Source organism: Pituophis catenifer, unplaced genomic scaffold (assembly GCF_029215685.1).
Source record: "Pituophis catenifer annectens isolate HBS135680 unplaced genomic scaffold, rPitCat1.0.hap2 SCAF_3, whole genome shotgun sequence".
NCBI classification, from domain to species: domain Eukaryota; kingdom Metazoa; phylum Chordata; class Lepidosauria; order Squamata; family Colubridae; genus Pituophis; species Pituophis catenifer.
This window is the reverse complement of record NW_027256883.1, coordinates 1,057,769-1,079,731: the sequence shown is the minus strand read 5'-3', so window position 1 is coordinate 1,079,731 and position 21,963 is coordinate 1,057,769. Positions and strand designations below refer to the sequence as shown.

Below are 21,963 nucleotides of genomic sequence, written 5' to 3'. Positions count from 1 at the left end.
GTATGGAGAAGATAATTATGGAGAAAATAAAATCAGTGGGTAGTTGGCTTAGCTGATGCAGCCATGGTTTAAAAAACAAAACAAAACAAAAATCCTTGAGTTTGTTTTTGGTCTGCTTGTAAAACAGAGGAAACTACCCCATTCCATGCATAACACCCAGAGACCTTGTGAAATTCAGGGCTGGTTTTAGTGTTTGCTGAAAGCTTATTGCCAGCTGGACGGGAATGTAGAATTTCCTGCTAAAAAGGCATGTGTGGTCCATCTCTGCTGGAGATGGGTCATGGTCCCAGGGATGAAAAGACTGAGAGAAGAAGACCATGTTTGGTAAACTGATGACATATCTTGTAGCAAAGCAAACCTAAAGGTCCATCTGAGTTGGGAAAGAGGCCAACCTTTGCTCTGGCCTCCTGATTGGCTTGGATTTCATGAGTCAGGTTATTCCTACCTGGGAGGAAGGGGATAAAACCGAGGCTGGTCCAGGACTCACCTGAAGCACCTGCGGGTGGAAAGAAGCTGCGGTGGTTCACCCTCCAGGAAGGACATCCAGCCCTTTGGACCTCCTCAAGAGATTGAAGGAGGTGAGTGGCGGGGAAAGAAGGAAGAACTAACCACTCTTCAAGGAGGGGTGGGTGAAATTATGGGATGGCCCGAGAAAATGGGCAGAGGAGAAAGAGACTTCAATAAACCCACCTTGATTTTTTTAATGGGATTGAGGTCAGTGTGTGGGAAAGGCCAGGGGAGGGAAGAGGCAGGGGAGCGATTTCAGGAACGCTCTTGATGGTCCTCTGGGATAATGGCAGAATCTTGAGGTATCTCCAACCTTCCTTTGGGTCCATGGCCAGTCCTGATGCTCACGTGTATTGAGTAGAGGAAGCCAGCTCGTCGTGGTCCCTCCATAGCACTGCCACACCTTTCCTGGTCTCTCCCCTCGTCTCTTGCAGGATGAAGCTCATCGTCTGGGGGGGTCTGCTGACCGTGACCCTCTTGGCAGTCCCTGCAGTCCCTCAGAGTTGCAGGCCTCCACCTGGAGGTAAAAACCACCTAAAGACCTTTGTGTGTTGCGTGTGTGTGGATACTGGTGTAGCCATCTCAACATCTAGTAGTCCTCTCCCAGCATCTCCCCTTATTCTTGTAGCATCTTCAGATGCCAGCACACTGCCTGCAACATATAGCCATCCTTGGTTGCTCGAAGGGCTCCGTTGCACAGCCATTGAGAGATCTCCTTGGGAGCAGGGACTTCAGCTTGAATGTTTCCCAACAAACTGGGCCCTCGGGCATTTTGTTCTCTTGGAAGTGTGTTCTCTGTTTCTCTAACCCATGCTGACACACTTCAGAACATCTGGGTGTCCTCTGAAGACACTTGCAGAGGAACAAGCCAATAGAATATAAACTGGGATGGGGGAGGGGTGTAATTGCCCACAGCACTTCAGGCCAATCATGATATTTGCTCTCCCTAATCTGTCCAGTGGCTACGAACCCATCACCTACGTGGTCTCCAGTGGAGCAACATCACATGGTAAATGGACACTTGGTATAGATCTCATTGAATCGACTGTGATGAGGTCCAGATCTTCTCTGGGAGTGGAAGAAAAGGAGGCCAAGGGGTTCCTCCCCCAATAGCAAAGGAACGTAGCATTGCACTAAGCTCACTTTCAACCCATTTCCCAGTCTTCAAAACTTACTCCTCGTGTCTCCCAAATGTCGCCCTCATGGCTTTGCACCTTCCCTTCTCCTTCTTCTTCTTCTGCCCACCACCCTCTGCTTGAAGGATCTCCTCCATTCTTTCCTGCAGACTCAGAGGCAAATAATTTGGCCTTCGGGAAGCCGACCTCCCAGTCTTCCACCTTCCCTAATGAGTATGGTGGACCACCAGAGAAAGCTGTGGATGGGGACTGCAACGGGGTCTGGACCCATGCCTCCTGCACCCACACCAACCTAGAGAGAAACCCCTGGTGGTGGGTGGACCTGGAGGAGTCTCATAAAATCTACGCGGTGGTGATGAAAACCCGCGAGGACTGCTGTAGTGAAAGGCTGCATGAAGCGGAGGTCCACTTGGGAGACTCTCTGGAAAACAATGGAAGATCCAACTCTCTGTAAGTTGTTTTGAGTCAGTCATCCCCTACTGGGGTCCTCCAGGTATTTGGGGCATCGACAGAATAGAGAGAATTCACAGCCAATGCAGGTGATTTTGGGGTGCTGTTGAGTATGAGGTGAGAACTTTGCCCTGGGGACCAAGGTATCATGACTCCATTGGTGTGGAGATTGTCAGATCACCTCCCTCCTTGGCCCCCCAAGAGACAGGGAAAGACCTGATGCCATCTGGCTAAGTTGTGTTATCTGTTGTTTAGGGGAGTGTGTGAATGCCACCTGATTGTTAATTTTTGCTATTGATTATGTTGCAAATCTAGAACATGGGTTCCTTCAGAATTGGGTTAAGCTCCTAATACGAGGCCACCTGACTGGGTTTCTCTTCTTGGATTTTGTTCTGGTCTCTGCACCTCAAAAAAGATGTTCTCAGAGTGGAAAAGAAGTTTCCAAAGTGTTTTGGGCAAGATTTAAAACTAAAACAATAAATTAGGAGAAAACAATGGCAAATACAGGTGGATTCAATCATTTTACTGCACTTAGAGGAACTGTTTTAAGTTATGGGTGAATAAATTGCTCAGGTTTTCCCTCTCTCATTAGATCTGGGATTTTATGTATATATTTGTTTATTTGAATTGATTAGCTGCCCAACTCCAGTGGATGGATCTGGCCAAGACAGCTATCCAGGTCAGGGAGAAAACTGGGTTGGATAAATTCATGTGGCCCTTGATGAAAACGGGAGCAGTCTTCAGAACAGGACCACAAAAAAAAAATTGACCGTAGCTGTAGGAGATGACCAGATTGAGCCTGAAGGAGGGAGGGGTCAAACATGTCATCAGTCTCAAGTGTTTGACAGCAGCGTTCTTCAAAGTTGGTTCCAAAAAATCAAGATGATAATCCTGAGAAAGCAATCAAGGTTTTATTAAGTCATTCCCTGCAGAATCACCCCTATAGTTTCTCCAACAAGGTTAATATTTCCAATTAATCAGAATATTAGAGGCACAACGGAAGCACAACACCCGAGGCAGCAGAGGACGTGAGGTCTGGACTGCTGCTGAAATGGGGCTGCCCTTGAAGATTTGGGGGGGGGGGGCTGAGTTCTCAGGGTGAGCATTGGGTGACAGCAGGTGGGGGCCAGAAGGACTGCTCTCCTAACGGGACCTCTCTTGCCCCACAGCTGTGGGATTATCCTGAACACCAGCCCGGGCTCCATCAGTACCATCTACTGCAATGGGCAGCAAGGCCGCTACATCAGTGTCCACTTACCCAGGGAGGACTACCTGACCATCTGTGAACTGGAGGCCTATGCCAGCAAGTAGAGAAACCACAGTTTACCTTGGTGGGGAGGATATCCACACTCCTACGAAATGCCAATTGCTCTCCAAATAAATGGGCTCCTAAGAGGCATTCCCAAATTTCGTCTGTTCTTTCTTTAGTTAAAAGGGAGACCTTTGTGTCTGTCAGGGGAACCATTTCCTGATTGTCATCACTCCTCCATGCACTTTTCAGGTCATCTGATCTATTCCTGATCCCCAGGAATCCCAGGGTAATCGGTTTGCCCTTATTGGGACTCCTCAGAGATGGATATTTGTCAAGGTTCCAACCCCTACTGGAAACTGAACTTACAGCATTTAAGAAGATGATTGTGTGTATCTATAGATGATTGATTGGATGGATGGGTGGAGGAAGGGAGGGATGTACGTATGGATAGACAGACATATGGATGGATGGACAGACGGACAGAGTCAGAGACCTTCACACTTAACAAGACTGCTTTATAGAGAGTGCATTAGCTTTAGGGGCCACTGAGGTCCGGCTGCGATGGTGTTACAGGGAGTTGTGTATCGCAATTCCTTCATAATGGCATTTACCATTCAACTTCTCATGGTGATAAATGTAAACAAAAACCCTACACAGGTTGTACACCATGCAAAAACAGGGAGGGGGGTCATGTAAACACCCCCCCACATGGGGGCAAGTCGTAACCCAACCTCCGTGTGCCTCTCCTTGCCAATTTAAGGGAAGATGGACTGTATGTGCCATTCTGATGGAGCTTCAGAGCATCGGAGAGAACTAGAATAAAACTGGAACTGCCATGAAGGTGAGCTGACCAAGAAGCTCAAAGACCTCTGAGGGTGGAAAGTCACCTGTGCCATCCTGACAAGACAACGGCGTGTCTGGGGTCCCCTGGGATTGAGTTCAGATGGGGGGGATGCCTCCTTTTTCACAGAGGAGCTTTGGGGCTGAGCTACTCCAGAAGCCTCAACAGTCCAGGAAGTGGAGTCCTTGGTGCTCCCTGAGCTTAGCTGTCTCCATGCAGACAAACACCACAATCTTACAAGGCTGGGTAACAGAACCGCCAACCTCAGAGAGCACCAAGGACTCCAAAATTCAACCCGGAGCTAAAGAGATTCCCTTCAATGGGCAACGCATCTGCTATCCTGCCTTTCCTAGGGACCAGCTAGTGTTGTGTAGGATTCCAAGTATTGATGTGAGAGCACATCCATCCTCATCTGTGGAAATTCATTGTCATTTTGAGCCAACCTCCTTTCCTTACAGCCCAATATTTACCTGACAGGGTCCTTTCCTTTCAGCCACAGTGAATGGAGATTTCCCAGGAAGCCCCCTTGGTTTACCTGGAGGAAAATTGGTCTTGTTTCCCCTCTTGGACCAAGGAAGCAGGTGGCACTTCAGGAATGGCCACCAGGTAAACTAAGGGGAGCCCCTCCCCCTCAGTCCCTAATTCTCACATTTTGTGAGGGCCCCCAGACTCTGTGGCTTTGGCCCCTGCTTGGTTTCATTGCAGTCAACAGAGCTCAACAGCGGCTGATATAATAATAGAATAATAACAGAATAACAGAGTTGGAAGGGACCTTGTAGGTCATCTAGTCCAACCTCCCCGCCAAAGCAGGAGACCCTACACCATTTCTGAGAGATGGCAGTCCAGTTTCTTCTTGAGAGCTTCCAACCTCTGAATGCAACTTCTGTTCCATGGGTTGATTGTTCTCACAGTCAGACAATTCATCCTTATTTCCAGGTTAAATCTCTCCTTGTTCAGTTTCCATCCATTGTTCCTTGTCTGGCCTTCAGGTGCTTTGGAGAATAGCTTGGCCCCATCCTCTCTGTAGCAGCCCCTCAAATAGTGGAAGACTTCTATCATGTCTCCCCTGGTCCTTCTCTTCACTAGATTAGCCAGGCCCAGTTCCTGCAACCGTTCTTCGTATATTTTAGCCTCCAGTCCCCTAATCCTCTTGGTTGCTCTTCTCTGCACTCTTTCTACAGTCTCAACATCTTTTTTGTAGTGTGGTGACCAAAACTGGATGCAGTGCTCTAGGTGTGGCCTTAACAGGTCAGGTAAATACTGAGCAGGTGCCTTCATACATCAGCTTCTCTGTAGTTCTTTCTATGCAAGAGGGGTTCCCAAGACCAGAAGGCACTCCCATCTCCCCACGAATAAAGGCACCTGCTTCTCCCTAGTGGAGGATCCATGCTACTGGTGTTATTGGCTTGAGCACTCCAGCAGAAGTGGGAGATATTGGCTAGCACTTCCTAGGTCCATATTTCTGCCAATTTATGAATGGATCTTGGTCAATATTTAATCCTATCAGAGAGGATTGCCTTAGCTGGCACCCCAGCCTCACTGGGTCATTCCGAGGAGCCCAGGACCCAGACTCCCCTCCCTCTCACCCACCAGGACCATCTTAGAGAAAATGAGAGAAAGGGGGCAGAAAGGGAGATATAAGAAAAAGAAGAAGAAGATAAGAGAATGGGAGAAAGGGAGGAAAATATCAAGAATAGGAATTGTGGAGAGATTAAAAGGGGAGAGCAGAAAGAAAATTAAAATATTAGTAGGCTGATTTAAGCGAAGAATATTAGTAGTAGAAATTGTACGTAAAAAGTAATTTGGAAGAAATATATAGATTATTGTAAAAGGGATATAAGTAAGGATGAAATGAAATGTAGGTAAGAAGCAAAAAAGAAGAAATATGCGGTTTAATGTAAAATAGATCAGTAGATGCAATGTGAAAGACAGAACGGGTTATATGTTTTGCTGTTTGAAGATGTACAGATTGGAGAGAAATAATAGTGGATGATAAAGAAGTATGTCTTAAAGATGGAAAGCAACAAAGGATTTAATTGAAATTATGATGAAAAATTGAAATGTAAAATTGAACAAAATTGAAATGTTAGTAAATGAAGTAAGTAAGAATGAAATGAAATATAAGTAAGAAGTAAAATAGAAGAAGTATATTGTTAAAGATAAAATAGACTAAGGGTTGGAAGACTAACTTACCAAAGGTTTAAGATAAAAGGAATAAGTTGAAAAACATTGTTAATAATTTAAAAGATGAGGGGAATTCTGAGAAATATATTTAATAAATGGAGGAAAAGTCAGGGTTGCCTGGACACCATAGTGGAAAATAGTAAATTAAAAATGAATACAGCAATAGAGAGAGAGATGAAAGAAGGAGTAGAGGGATGGAAGGAAGGGAGAAGGAGAGAGAGGAATGAAAAAAAGGGAGGAGGGGAGGAAGGAAGGGAGGGGAAATAAGAGTAGGAGAGAAGGTTAGATAGGGAGAAAGAGAGGAGGAGGGGGAGAAAGGAAGGGGAAGTAGGGAAGGAGTAGGAGAGGAGGGAAGAAGAAAGTAGGAAGGATAAAAGAAGGGAGGGAGATAGAAGAGAATGAGAAGAAAGATTGTTGTATAATAAAAACTGTCAAATTATTTACTAAGGCTGCATTACTATTAGTTTAGTTTAGTTTAGTTTTTATTAAATTTTTATACCGCCCCCTCTCCCGAAGGACTCAGGGCGGTGAACAGCCAAAATTAAAAACACACAATACAAATATTAAAATACATTAAAACAAAATTAAATTATCTTAGGCTTCTCCAATTTAAAACCCCGTTACCCATAAAATTCACCCAATTAAAAAAAATTTTTTTAACCCAGCCCGGCTTGCTGAAATAAAAACGTCTTCAGGGCCCGGCGGAAGGTCCGGAGGTCCGGGATTAGTCGTATCCCTGGGGGCAGCTCATTCCAGAGGGCGGGTGCCCCCACAGAGAAGGCTCTTCCCCGGGGGGTCGCCAGCCGACATTGCCTGACAGACGGCACCCTGAGGAGACCCTCTCTGTGGGAGCGTGTTGGCCGGTGGGAGGTTATCGGAGGCAGAAGGTGGTCTCGTAAATAGCTGGGTCCTAAGCCATGGAGCGCTTTGAAGATGAGAACCAACACCTTGAAGCGCATTCGGAAGACCACTGGAAGCCAATGCAGATCGCGCAGGAGAGGTGTCACGTGGGAGCGCCATGCCGCCCCCATAAGTACCCGCGCGGCCGTATTCTGCACCAGTTGGAGCCTCCAAGTGCTCCTCAAGGGGAGCCCCATGTAGAGAGCATTGCAGTAGTCGAGGCGGGAAGTAACGAGGGCATGAGTGACCGTGCATAGGGAGTCCCGATCCAGAAAGGGGCGCAACTGGCGTATCAGGCGAACCTGATAGAAAGCCCCCCTGGCCACGGCCGTCAAATGCTCTTCTAAGGACAGCCGTGCGTCCAGGAGGACACCCAAGTTACGCGCCCTCTCCGTGGGGGCCAATGTCTCGCCCCCAATAGTCAGCGATGGCACCAGCTGACTATATCGGGACGCCGGCAGCCACAGCCACTCAGTCTTGGAGGGATTGAGTCGGAGCCTGTTCCTCCCCATCCAGACCCGCACCGCCTCCAGGCACCGGGACATCACTTCAAGGGCATCGTTGGGGTGGTCTGGGGTGGAGATGTACAGCTGGGTGTCATCAGCGTACAGATGGCACTGCACCCCAAAACCACGGATGATCTCGCCCAGCGGCTTCACATAAATGTTGAACAGGAGAGGCGAGAGGACCGACCCTTGTGGCACCCCACAAACCAAGTGCCTTGAGGTCGACCTCTGCCCTCCAGCCAACACAGACTGCGACCTGTCGGAGAGATAGGAGGAGAACCACCGTAAAACAGTGCCTCCCACTCCCAACCCCTCCAACCGGCACAGCATGATACCATGGTCGATGGTATCAAAAGCCGCTGAGAGATCTAACAGGACCAGGACAGAGGAGCACCCCCTGTCCCGAGCCCTCCAGAGATCATCAACCAACGCGACCAATGCCGTTTCCGTGCTGTACCTGGGCCTGAAGCCGGACTGGAACGGATCTAGATAGACGGTTTCATCCAGGTACTGCGGGAGCTGTCGCGCAACCACACTCTCAACAACCTTCGCCAGGAAGCGAAGGTTGGAAACTGGATGATAGTTTGCTAAAACAGCTGGGTCCAGAGAGGGCTTCTTGAGGAGCCTTCTCATCGTTCCTATCACCCATCTCCTCCCACTTATGACTGTACAATGAAATGGAAGAAAGGCAACCCCGAACATGTATAAATGTACTAGGGTAAAGAATGAATTATTAAAAAATAAAGGAGAATAAATATGAGTAAAAATAGAGAAATTAGAAATTGAGGGTGAATGAAATTGTTGTTTATATAAATAAGCATAGAAATATTAACATATGATCAAAAAACATGGAAAAAGAAGATTTGGGCAGAAATTGTAACTAAGTAAAATGTATTTAGATACGATAAGTTGTATAAGATATGATATGGCCAATACTCTGTTCATAAAATATACAGGTGATTCGGGGGGGGGGGGGGATCAATAAAACTTGATTCAAAAAAAAAAAAGAATCACAGGGCACAACACCCAATGACAGTCAGACAGTACAATAAGCAATCAAATCATACTAGGAAACAGTCAATATGAATCTTAAGGATACCGACAACAAGGTTAAAGTCGTACAGTCATAAGTGGGAGGAGATGGGTGATAGGAACGATGAATAGACTAATAGTAATGCAGCCTTAGTAAATAATTTGACAGTGTTGAGGGAATTATTTGTTTAGCAGAGTGATGGCGTTTGGGAAAAAACTGTCCTTGTGTCTAGTTGTTTTGGAGTGCAGTGATCTATAGCGTCGTTTTTGGTAGGAGTTGAAACAATTTTATGTCCAGGATGTGAGAGGTCTGTAGATATTTTCACAGCCCTCTTTTTGACTCTTGGAGTATACGAGTATTAAATACTTACCAAGTCAGACCCCATTACAGCCACTATTCTGTATGCAACAACCCAAGTCCACGACTGGGATAAGACCAAAACATTTCCAGGTTTTCTCCATTTGTTCCCAGACAGAAACAGGCAGTTTGAGAATCTGCCAGGCTTTTCCAAGAATATGCCCAGACTCTCACTTTTCAGCTTCAACATTGCCATATTTTTTTTTTTATCTTCCCTGCGTAATCGTCCCTCTGGCCCCCACCTCTGCCATTCTCTAGAACAAGCAAAGCAAAGCTTTGTGTACTAAGCACTTCCTTCTGCACATCCTTGAGTCTGTCCTGAAGAAGATGCTAAATAAACAACTCTTAAGACGTCTGTACCTAACTAAGCTTTGCTTGAAACGTATTCAGCTCAAATAATCAGCTTTTCCTGCCTGGCCTCCGCCAAAAGAGTGGCCTTAAACTTGGTCAAATTCCATTTTTGTCTTCCTCCACTGATGCTCTGGGCATCACTTCTGTGTTGCGTAATTTTGAGGATCAGACTCAATAAATGATTCAGGAACGAAGTATTTAAACAAAGCACTATTTATTTACAGTAGGCATTCTATATTCTCTGAATGATCGTAGATAGAAGCAAGTGGAAGGTCCATACGTCTCCTTTTATATCAATGAGGCAGAGTAATGGATGGGAGTGGTTACATATGAATACATTAAGAAGGAGATATAAATTAACCCCTGATATTCTGTGAACATACATTTTCCTCATTTGAGAATAAGGCATTTACTTGTGACAAATCCCCCTCTAAATGCCGATTCGATATACAACAATAATTACATTCAGATTCAGAACAATATAAAACTTGTAGTTTAGAAGTTAAATATTTGTGTTGTTTAGACGGCAAAGGCTTAGTCAATATGTCAGCTATTTGTTCTGAGGTTTCGCAGTGAACGGCTTTAATAAATCCATCTTGTGATAATTTTATTTATTTTATTTATTTTATTAAATTTCTATACCGCCCTACTCCCGAAGGACTCAGGGCGGTGCACAGCCATGAAATAAAACACATAGATATACAAAAGTTAAAATCGAATAAAATGAATTAAATAAATTTGGCTGAATTAATACCCATAATTTAAAATACCCATATTTTAAAATACATTAAAAATTTAAAATTTACACTTAGAAGGGAGAAGATTTAGGCGAGGCCAGCTTGATGAAATAAAAGCGTCTTCAGCTCGCGGCGGAAGGTGCGCAGATCCGGAATCCTTCGTATCTCTGGGGGGAGCTCATTCCAGATCGTCGGTGCCCCCACAGAGAAGGCTCTCCCCCTAGGGGCCGACAGCCGACATTGTTTGGCCGACGGCACCTGGAGGAGCCCCTCTCTGTGGGAGCGTACTGGTCGGTGGGAGGCTGTTGATGGTAGTCTCGGCTCCCCTAGGACCGTGTCCACGCTCAAAGAACACGCTTAAAGCCAAGCTGGTGTATCTTCATTTAATCGTGGCAATCAGCGCTTACAGAAACCGGAATGCAAAGCTAGCAAAACAAAGACGCAGCTGTCACGCCCTTGCAAGCGAGTCCTTATATAGTTCCTTCCAGATTACATTCAGCTGGAAGGTCTCGTACTTCCTCATTTCCTTCGGACGTACTGGGATGCCGTCATTTTTCTAGAGTGTTCTCAGAGTAGTAAGCTAACCCCACGCGACCCCATAAGGCACCCGTGCACATAAACGCCTACTCGGAAGCCTATTCCACCACCATCACCCATGTGGCTCAACCCCCCCCCCTTCCAGTCGGGTATCCATGTTCTGCCGGTGCATGGACATGATGTCGAGTGCTTCTTGACGCTCGACAGGCGGCTCCCCCTACCAGGCGTCCGTCTAAGAGGAGGAGACAAAAAGAGATGATATTAATGGTCAGGTAAGGGATGTGGTTTCTGGGGGTTTGCTTTGTGGAACTTTCTCAGTAATCTGGGGGCGTTTATGTCTTTTACAGGTACCCAGGATGCTTCACTATCAGGATACCCTGTCCAGCGGACTAAATAGTATAACTGGCCTCTACGTAGTTTGGAATCGATGATGTCTTGTATTTCATAGTGGGCACCGGTTACCGGGCCAGGAGGTGGTTTTGGTGTTGTAGTGGGTGTAGTGGCCGGTTTTAACAAGCTAGAGTGGAAAACCGGATGGGTCTTTCCCAATAAGGGGGGTAGTTTTAGCATGAATGTTACGGGGTTAATTACTCTAATGATAGGAAATGGGCCTATATATTTGGGTCCTAGTTTTTTACTTGGTAATCGTAGCTTTAAGTATTTTGTTGACAAATAAACCAGGTCTCCGATCTGAAAAGATGGACATGTAGCCCTCCTTTTGTCTGCCTGGAGCTTGTATTCATCGGCTGCCCGTGTCAAAGCGGTTTTTACGTGAGGCCACACAGCATTCACGTTAGTAGCCCAGTCGTTGGGAGTCATAGGTTTTTGGAGGGAAAGGTCTAACTCCGGGATAGCAGGGAAGTCCCTCCCCATGACTACCCGGAACGGAGTAAATCCGGTACTCCGATGTACTGCGTTATTGTATGCCGTTTCAGCAAATAGAAGGTAATCAACCCAATCGTTTTGTTGGTAGGTAACGTAGGAGCGTAAGTATCGTTCTATCATGGCATTCGTGCGTTCAGCAACACCGTTCGTACTAGGGTGATAGGCTGAACTAAGGCCCTGGGTTGACCCTATATCACGGAGAAACCCTCTCCAGAATCGGGCGGTGAATTGTACCCCTCTGTCTGATATTATCCTCTTAGGCACTCCATGCAAACGGTAAATATGTTGTAGGAATAAACGTACCAGGCGTCGGGCAGAGGGTAAGCCTTTACATGGAATAAAGTGGGCTTGCTTTGAGAAAAGATCGACTACTGTCCAAATAACGGTATAACCTCTGCTACTGGGAAGGTCTACAATGAAATCCATGGCTATTTCCTCCCATGGTCTGTTTGGTTCGGCTACAGTTTGTAATAAGCCCAGTGGCTTCCCTGGTTGTGGCTTGGATACCGCGCATGTGTGGCATCCCCGGACGTATTGGTCAATGTCTTTCCTCATTTTAGGCCACCAGAATTGTCTGCGCGTCAGATGTAGGGTTTTAAGGAACCCGAAGTGTCCGGCGGTTTTCCTATCATGGCACTGGAGTAACACTCGTTGTCTCAATGTTGCTGGAATATAGAGTTTATCTCCCCACCACGCTAGGCCGTCATGGTGGGTTAGGGATGCTGCATTGTTTTGTGCCCATGCGTCCGTCCGAATGGCTTTCCGTAAAAGCGTGAGCCAATCCTCGGTCTGCGGGGCTGTCAATACATACGCTTTTAGGGGTGAGATTACTGCTTGTAAACCCTCATCTCGTTTACTGTGATATTGCGGCATCCGTGACAATGCATCCGCTAAAAACATTCCTCTAGCTGGCTTATACACGAGGGCAAAACGGAACCGCTGAAAATATTGTGCCCATCTCACCTGTTTTGGGGACAGTTTCCGAGGTGTTTGGAGGGCCTGTAGATTCTTGTGATCTGTCCAGACCTCGAACGGTATGGGATTACCCTCCAGTAGGTGCCGCCATGTCTGTAATGCCCATTTTACGGCATAGGCCTCTTTCTCCCACACTGCCCAGTTCCTTTCTGCGGTTGTAAATTTTCGGGAGGTGTATGCACAAGGCCTTAACATACCGTTCGCATCTTTCTGCATTAGAATAGCTCCTACTGCCACGTCACTAGCATCCGCTTGTATTACGAACGGTTGTGACGTGTTAGGGTGTATTAATACGGGTTCAGTGGCAAAAGCCCGTTTAAGATTTTCAAAGGCTTGTTGGCATTCAGATGACCATTGTAGTTTGTATCCCGGCCTAGGCTTTTTCCCAGGGGCCACCACACCTTTTGTTCGCAATAGCTCCGTTAATGGTAATGCTGTTGTTGCAAAGGACGGAATGAAATGTCGATAAAAGTTTGCAAAACCTAAAAAACTTTGCAGTTGTTTACGGGTTTGCGGAGCTTTCCACTCTAAGACCGCAGCTACTTTCTTCGGGTCCATCTGGATACCAGTACGACTAATTCGAAAACCTAGATAATCGATCTCCTCCCGGTGGAACTCACATTTTGAGAGTTTTACAAAAAGATGTGCGTCCAGCAACTTGGTCAGGACCTGTCTAACCAGCTGGACGTGTTCTTCCATTGTATCAGAGTAGATCAAAATGTCGTCCAGATAGACTAAGACGCCCCGATATAGGTGTTCATGTAAAATACCGTTTATAAGCTGCATAAACACCGCTGGTGCCCCTTGTAGACCGAAAGGCATCACCAGGAACTGGTAGCTGCCGAGGGGAGTGTTAAATGTGGTTTTCCACTCGTCTCCCTGACGTATCCGTACCCGATAATAGGCTTCGCGGAGGTCCAATTTCGTGAAGATTTTCCCTGACGCCAGGGTAGCCAACAAATCAGTTATCAGCGGCAGGGGGTACAACGGTTCTACGCAGACAGCATTCAATCCCCGGTAGTCAACACATAAACGTAAGCCACCATCCTTCTTACCTCGAAAGAGGACGGGTGCCGCTAAATGCGAACGACTGGGACGAATAAATCCCCGGGCCAGGTTTTTATCTATATACGTTCGCAATTCCTTCAGTTCCTGTGGTGTCATCGAGTACATACGGGGTTTTGGCAACCGGGCTCCGGGAAGTATTTCGATACCACAATCCGTATCCCGATGGGGGGGCAGGATGTCACATTCTTCCTCGCTAAATACTCGGGCGAGGTCATTATATGCTTGGGGGTATGTACCTTGTCTTGTTGTTTCTTGCTGGAGAGCCACCCTCTCTTTTGTACATGGCAGTCTGAGCCTACGATAACCCCCCTCCCACCATATGTGTGGTTCCCACCTGTCCAACCACGCGAGCCCAAGAATGATGGGTTCGATCATCTGGGTTACTACAATGAACCGGATCATTTCCTGATGGGCTCCTATTTGCAGGAATACGGGTTCTGTAACACTGGCAGTAGGTGTGCCTCCCAGGATGGACCCATCCATCTGCTCGAATTTAATGGGGGTACGAAGAGTCAGGATCCGAAGGCCCAAGCCCTCAGCTACCGACTGCCGCATAAGGCATCGAGTACAGCCTGTATCAATTAAGGCTTTTTGTTCACACTCCTTCTTAGTGACAGGATGTCTAAGGGTCACTGGTATCAGGAAGGGGTGTACAGGGTCACTTACCATAGGATCCTGCAACTCATCTCCGTTGTCGCTTTCTTCGGATGCGTCGGGGACACGAGCCGTCCCTGGCATGGTATTACTGGACCGGGTTGTCGGTTCTAACGAGGGCGTCTGCGTGGCTGCCCTAGAGCGTTCTGGTGTTCGTAGGGGTCGGTCACGTGGCGTGGTAGTCGGAACGGATGGCCGGGAAGTTGACAGTCGCGGGGCTGCGACGGGGCAGTCCGCAGCTCTATGACCCTCTTGGTTGCATCGAAAGCACCGGAACGGGCGTCTGTTCGCCTCGGTAGCGGTCGGCCCGAATGCCGGGGTTCCTCTAAACGCCCCGCGGTCACTGGATCTGCCACTTGGACCACGACGGGACTGGAACGGTGGTGTGTTCCGAGGCCTGAATTCTCGTAAACCAACGTCTAGGCTCACCGCTGCCTTGTACCATTCGGACAATCGTGGGCCTAGACCCCGGTATACACAGGCCTGTTTTATTTCTCTATCTAGCCCTGCCTGGAATTGGTGGATAAGTAATCGCTCTGGCCACGAATGGAGTTTTCCTGCCAGATTACGGAACTCCTTGACATAATCCTTGGCAGGGCGACCACGCTGTCGTAGGTTGACCAATTCACCTTCGATGACCTGGGTCCGAGTTTCATCCTCGAACCTATTGCGTAATGCTTCAAGGAACAGGCCCAGATCTGTTAACTCGCGGGCGTGTTCACTATGCAAATCGGCAACCCATTCAGCTGCCTCCCCCGTGAGCACTGCTGTGACCGCCACGACCATGGACCACTGCGAAGGATATAATCTGCCATAAAGGTCCATATGGCTTATTACCTGACTCAGGAACAGTGCCACCTTTCCTGCAGTTCCATCAAATGCAGCCTGCACAGGCGGTAATCCCCAGGGATGTTGCTGAAGGGGGGGTGCCCAGGGACCGTGGCCCCATGCCGGTAGCGGGTCTCTGTAACGCTGTTGTGGTGGCCTATCTCCTGTGCCGGGTAGCTGTCGAGGGGCGTCTCTCACGGGATCTACTCTCCTCTCTCTCCCGGGCTGTGTAGCGGCACCGGAAGTTGCGTGGCTGCCCTCGCCCCCACCGTATGAATGTACAGCCTGTCTCCGCTCTCCACTCACCCAGCGTTGTTCACGCCCCTCCAACTTCAGCTTCGGGCTGGCAAGGCGGAATTTGCTGTCAGAACTCCCACCCGCCGTACCGCCTCCCGACCAGGAGGTGGCTCCCTCCATGCTGGGCGCCCATGGCTGCCAGGAGGGCGCGTCGCGAAAGCTCGCCTCGCCAAAACGGTCGCGTAGGATCTCTAGGGTGGAAGGCCCCAGGCCAGTGGAGTGGCTCCAGTCCCCTTCCTCGTCTTCCAGCCATCGCCGTTCCCTCCAATCCTGGAACTGGGAACCGGCATAGGGCGGGGTTTGAAGACGCATCCCACCTGTCTCTGGGCCGGGCGTCTCCCGGGCGTTGCGTTCGCGTTCCTTTCGTTCACTAGGGGCGCCGTCGACCCCGGGCTCATGCTGTTTCGGCCGCACCACCGGCGGGCTGGCCGCCCCATCCATCCCGGCGTCAACCTCCTCCTCCGCTTCGCCCACGGTCTCCGCTGTATCCTCCGGCAGCACGTCGGCCGCTACGCCCTCTGCCATCCCGTTCCTTCCTTCACGGGGGGGGGGGGCGGCTCCAAAACGGCTTGTGAAAAGGGAGAGCTGCGTCTTCCTCTCGGCTCCCCTAGGACCGTGTCCACGCTCAAAGAACACGCTTAAAGCCAAGCTGGTGTATCTTCATTTAATCGTGGCAATCAGCGCTTACAGAAACCGGAATGCAAAGCTAGCAAAACAAAGACGCAGCTGTCACGCCCTTGCAAGCGAGTCCTTATATAGTTCCTTCCAGATTACATTCAGCTGGAAGGTCTCGTACTTCCTCATTTCCTTCGGACGTACTGGGATGCCGTCATTTTTCTAGAGTGTTCTCAGAGTAGTAAGCTAACCCCACGCGACCCCATAAGGCACCCGTGCACATAAACGCCTACTCGGAAGCCTATTCCACCACCATCACCCATGTGGCTCAACCCCCCCCCTTCCAGTCGGGTATCCATGTTCTGCCGGTGCATGGACATGATGTCGAGTGCTTCTTGACGCTCGACAGGTAGTAGGCGGTCCCATAAATAACCAGGTCCTAAGCCATGGAGCACTTTAAAGGTGGTAACCAGAACCTTGAAGCGCACCCGGAAGACCACCGGGAGCCAGTGCAGCTCGCGCAGGAGAGGTGTTACATGGGAACGCCATGTCGCTCCCATAACCACCCGCGCGGCCGCACTCTGCGCCAGTTGGAGCCTCCGGGTGCACCTCAAGGGGAGCCCCATGTAGAGAGCATTACAATAGTCCAGATGAGAGGTGACGAGGGCATGAGTGACTGTGCGTAACGAGTCCCGATCTAGAAAGGGACGCAACTGGCGAATCAGGCGAACCTGATGAAAAATCCTCCTGGTCACGGCCGTCAAGTGCTCTTCTAAAGACAGCTGTGAGTCCAGGAGGACGCCCAAGTTACGAGCCCTTTCCGTGGGGGCCAATGATTCGCCCCCAATAGCCAGCGATGGTGCCAGCTGACTATATCGGGACGTCGGAAACCACAGCCACTTGGTCTTGGATGGGTTGAGCCTGAGCCCGTTTCTCCCCATCCAGATCCGTACGGCCTCCAGGCACTGGGACATCACTTCAAGGGCATCGTTGGGGTGGTCCGGGGTGGAGATGTACAGCTGGGTGTCGTCAGCGTACAGATGGTACTTCACCCCGAAACCACGGATGATCTCGCCCAGCGGCTTTACATAAATGTTGAACAGAAGGGGCGAGAGAACCGATCCCTGTGGCACCCCACATATAAGGGGCCTCGGGGTCGATCTCTGCCCCCCTGTCAACACAAACTGCGACCGGTCAGAGAGAAAGGAGGAGAACCACCGTAAAACGGTGCCTCCCACCCCCAACCCTTCCAGCCGGTGCAGCATGATACCATGGTCGATGGTTTCAAAAGCCGCTGAGAGGTCTAACAGGACCAGGACAGAAGAACAGCCCCTGTCCCGAGCCCTCCAGAGATCATCAACCAACACGACCAATGCCGTTTCCGTGCTGTACCCAGGTCTGAAGCCCGACTGGAACGGATCTAGATACGACGCTTCATCCAGGTACTGGGGTAGCTGTCGCGCAACCACACTCTCAACAACCTTCGCAACGAAGCAAAGGTTGGAGACTGGACGATAATTAGCCAATACTGCCGGGTCCAGGGAAGGCTTCTTGAGGAGAGGCCTTACCACCGCCTCTTTCAGGGCAGCGGGAAAGACACCCTCACCCAACGAAGCATTTATAATCCCCTGGAGCCAGCCTCGCGTCACCTCTCGGGAAGCCAGCACTAACCAGGAGGGACACGGGTCCAACAAACATGTGGTCGCGTTCAATCTACCCAGAATCCTGTCCACGTCATCTGGGGTCACAGGATCAAACTCATCCCAGATAACAGTCTCAAGACCTGTCTCCGTCACCCTCGCTGGATCTATCCCGTCAGAGTCCAGACCTGCCCGAATCTGAGTGATTTTGTCATACAGATACTGAACAAAATCCTCGGCTCTTCCCTCCAAGGGGTCCTCCCGCGCTTCCTGGTGGAGCAGGGAGTGGGTCACCCTAAACAGGGTGGCCGGGTGATTATCTGATGACGCAATAAGAGCAGTAAAATGAGTACATTTTGCTGCTTTTATCGCCACTAGGTAACTCCTAATATGAGATCTTACCAGTGTTCGGTCAGATTCAGAAAGACTAGCCCTCCAACAGCTCTCTAGGCGTCTTTTCCGGCGCTTCATCTCCCTCAGCTCCTCGGTGAACCAAGGAGCCAGGCGAGATCGGCGCCGGGTCAGAGGCCGCAAAGGCACGACTCGATCCAGGGCTCCAGCAGCCGCCCTATCCCAGGTGGCCACTAGGTCCCCAGATGAGGCGTGAGCCAGAACCTCTGGGATTGGCCCAAACTCCATCTGGAACCTATCAGGTTCCATCAGGTGCCTGGGGTGGTACCATCTTACCGGTTCCGCCTCCCTGCAGCGGGGTGCCGCGGTTCGAAGGTCAAGGCGAAGGAGCGAGTGATCTGACCATGACAAGGGCTCGATGACTATATCCCCTATCTCGAGATCACTCAACCACTGTCCAGAGACAAAAACCAAGTCCAGTGTGTTTCCCCCAGTGTGCGTAGGGCCATGAATTAGTTGGGTCAGGTCCATGGCCGTCATGGAAGCCATGAACTCACGAGCCACCTCAGACGCCTCACCCACGGATGGCAGGTTGAAATCCCCCATGTGTCAGCGTTCCAAATTAGGCTTTCTTCCAGCGCTGACATAATAAGTTGAAGCAGAAAGAGCGGAAGCTTGATTTATTGCTGAGATGAACTTTTACCTAGTTTTGTATGTACAGATACTGTTTCCTGGGAGACGAGGATGGGGGCTGCATTCCTGTGAAAAGAATGTGCCGGGGTGTAGAGATGGATCTGTATGATGGCCAATGGGATATTGGGGTTGGAGAGCGGAAGAGGAGGGGGTTGGAAGGAGGGGCCAGTTTGGCTGCAATTTGAATCAGAAATGTCGGATTCTGCTATTCTTAAAAATAAAATGATTCATTAGACAGCTTGCGCTTGAGAATGAAGTTTATTCAAGATAGCACCGAAACCTGACAGACAGCCAAACTCTCCTCCAAATCCAGGCTGGCTGAGTTTAAATCATCCCGTTCCCTCCCAGACATCTGGTCGGACGGACTATGGCTGAAGCCAAGCTATCGGAGGAAAGCCTGCTTCAAGAAACGGGAGGAGCAGAAGCGGTCGTGATTCCAGCCAACTTGGAAAATACAAAGGTTCAACTTTCTTCACCTTCCCTCCCCGCAGAACTTCAAGCAAAGAAACGTGAAGCAGATAAGTACCCGGGGACTGTGCCAAAAGCCTTAGAGGCGAAATCCCCTTTTGCAAAGGCAAAAGATAAAGAAAAACCCCTAAGTGAATTGGGAAGGGCGAGCTGGGGATGGGAATGGCAGCGAAGCCCAGACAAGGCAGCACCTCCCCACCCCAGGATGAGAGACGAGGCAGAGGACTATCAACACCAGGGCTGGCCCTCCAGAGCTCAGCACAGAGAGGAGAGGGCAGAGAGGGAGGAGCCACCCCAGTTCAGAGGGAAGTTCGATGGTGACCCAGACAACCTTGCCCAATTCCTCGATTCAGCTGAGATATACATAGAGCGGTTCGGACACCTCTACCCTTTCCCCAGAGCCCTAGTGAATGCTATCTCGGAAGGGCTGGAGGGAGAAGCAAAGAGGTGGTCAGCATCACTCTACAAATACAGGGCTCCCCAGCTACAAAATGCAGATGGGTTCTTGCAACTATTGAGAGCCCGTTATGAGGAGGAGGAGGAGGACCCCTATGTGGAAGATGAGCTCAGAAACCTAATGCAGAGGGGGAAGCCTATCAGAGAGCATATCCGTGAATTCAGGAGAGTCATTGGGACACTGCCTCCCCTACCAGAGCGATTGCTGGTGTATTTTTTTAGAACAAGCCTAGATAAAAGAATTTCCCAAGTGACTGCCTATCGTGACATCCCAAACCGACTCGCTGAATGGTTCCGGGTAGCAATAAAAGTCGACAGAGGGCTGCGGGCGAGTGACACGTCAAAACCACCAGAGGGAAAGGAGAGAGGCCGACCAGACCAGGGGCCACTCAACAGACGAGAAACCCCAACATCACAGCCCTCCTACAGACCAACTGCCCCACGGAGCCCACTGAAATGCTACAGATGTGGGGGAAGCGGCCACATAGCAGCAAGATGTGGAACACCTAGACCGGGACCAGCTCCACCGCCCAAAGCACGACCGGAACGAGGGCCCAAGCGCGTCACCCACTTACCGCAGGAAGCTCCTCAAATCCCTGAGTTTTTCGCTCATCTGACCGAAACCAGAGGAATCCCAGATGAGGGAGATCAGTTCCCTGAACCCTATGACACAGAAGACGAAGGCGAGGATGACCCGATGGTGAGTGGACCCGTCCATCCTTTTCTTTTCCCCATACGCCTAACAGCCCCCAAAACAGGGGCCCAAGAGACTTTCCAAGCCCTAATAGACTCGGGTAGCACACGGTGCCTAATCAACCTACCCACAGTTCTAAAATTGGGAATCCGAGCTAAACAGCTCAAACAACCAATTCGCTTCGAGCAAGTTGATGGGTCCCTAGTGGGAGGAACGTACGCCACGCACTTGACTGAACCCGTGAGACTAGAACTCGCAGATCACTGGGAGACAATCCGCTTCATAATAGCCCCCAAGATGACAGAACCAGTCATATTGGGACTCTCATGGCTCGACAAATGGGGCCCAATCATTTGGTGGCAAGAGGGAACCCGCAGGCTGAGAATAGCAAAGGGGCCCCAACCCCTGCCGCCCCGACCAGAAGAATTCCCTCCCATGCTGAAACCCCAAAGCAGCCCTCCACTACAGAAGAAAACACCACCAACACAAGGGTCCCTCCCAGAAGGTGCAGCAAAGCAATTGGCAGCCGCACCCACCACCGCTTGTAACGCAAACCAGATCCCAAGGGAGTACCAAGACCTTGCAGGGGTATTCAGCGAGGCCGAGTGTGACATTCTGCCCCCCCCACCGCGAGACCGATTGTGCCATCGAGATTATCCCAGGAGCGAAACTACCCAAACCTAAAATGTATGCCATGACGCCCCGAGAAATGCAGGAAATGCGGGACTACATAGACAAAAACTTACAAAGGGGATTTATTGAGCCAGTGAAACCAAGGGTAGCGGCGCCAGTCATGTTTAAAGAGAAAAAGGACGGCTCCATGAGACTGGTGGTCGACTTTCGAAGTATCAACGCTGTTTGCGTACACAACTTGTACCCCCTTCCCCTCATGAAAGACATGTTAGCCCACCTAGCTAAAGGGAAGGTTTTCACCAAACTAGACCTTCGAGAAGCTTATTACCGAGTAAGGAAAAGGGCAGGAGATGAATGGAAAACAGCATTCAACTGCCCCCTGGGTAGTTTCCAGTATAAAGTAATGCCTTTTGGATTGCAAGGAGCCCCGGCAGTGTTCATGCAGTTAATAAACGAAGTCTTACATGAACACCTTTACAAAGGGGTCCTCGTCTACCTGGACGATATTCTTATCTACACAGAGACCATAGACGAACATATACCCCTCGTCCGCCAAGTACTGAAAAAACTGCTACAGGCAAACCTATATGTCAAACTGCCAAAATGCGATTTCCACCAATCACGGCTAGACTACCTGGGCTACCGAGTATCAAATGAGGGGATAGAGATGGACCCAGCCAAGGTCCAATCAGTTCTTCAATGGCAGCCCCCTCGCACCCGCAGACAACTGCAAAGTTTTCTAGGCTTTGCGAATTTCTACAGACAATTCATCCCCTCGTTCGCGAAGATTGCCAAACCTTTGACAGATCTCCTAAAGACAGGAAGCCCAGCGATGAAACCTCGCCCGGGACAACCCCTACAGTGGGACCTGACCTGCCAACAGGCATTTGAGACGCTAAAAGGACTGTTCGCGAA

At 49.6% G+C, this 21,963-nt stretch overlaps 1 protein-coding gene across 1 annotated transcript in view; it reads left to right on the top strand.

Moving 5' to 3' along the window:
• The window catches only part of LOC139314084 (uncharacterized), an 82,752-nt gene that overhangs the window by 45,720 nt on the left and 15,069 nt on the right, over window positions 1-21,963 (top strand). Inside the window, exons 12-14 of the mRNA XM_070939607.1 lie at window positions 942-1,030; window positions 1,793-2,093; window positions 3,263-3,400. Of these exons, the coding sequence (XP_070795708.1) occupies window positions 942-1,030; window positions 1,793-2,093; window positions 3,263-3,400 (528 nt within the window). The remainder of the gene's footprint in view (window positions 1-941; window positions 1,031-1,792; window positions 2,094-3,262; window positions 3,401-21,963) is intronic.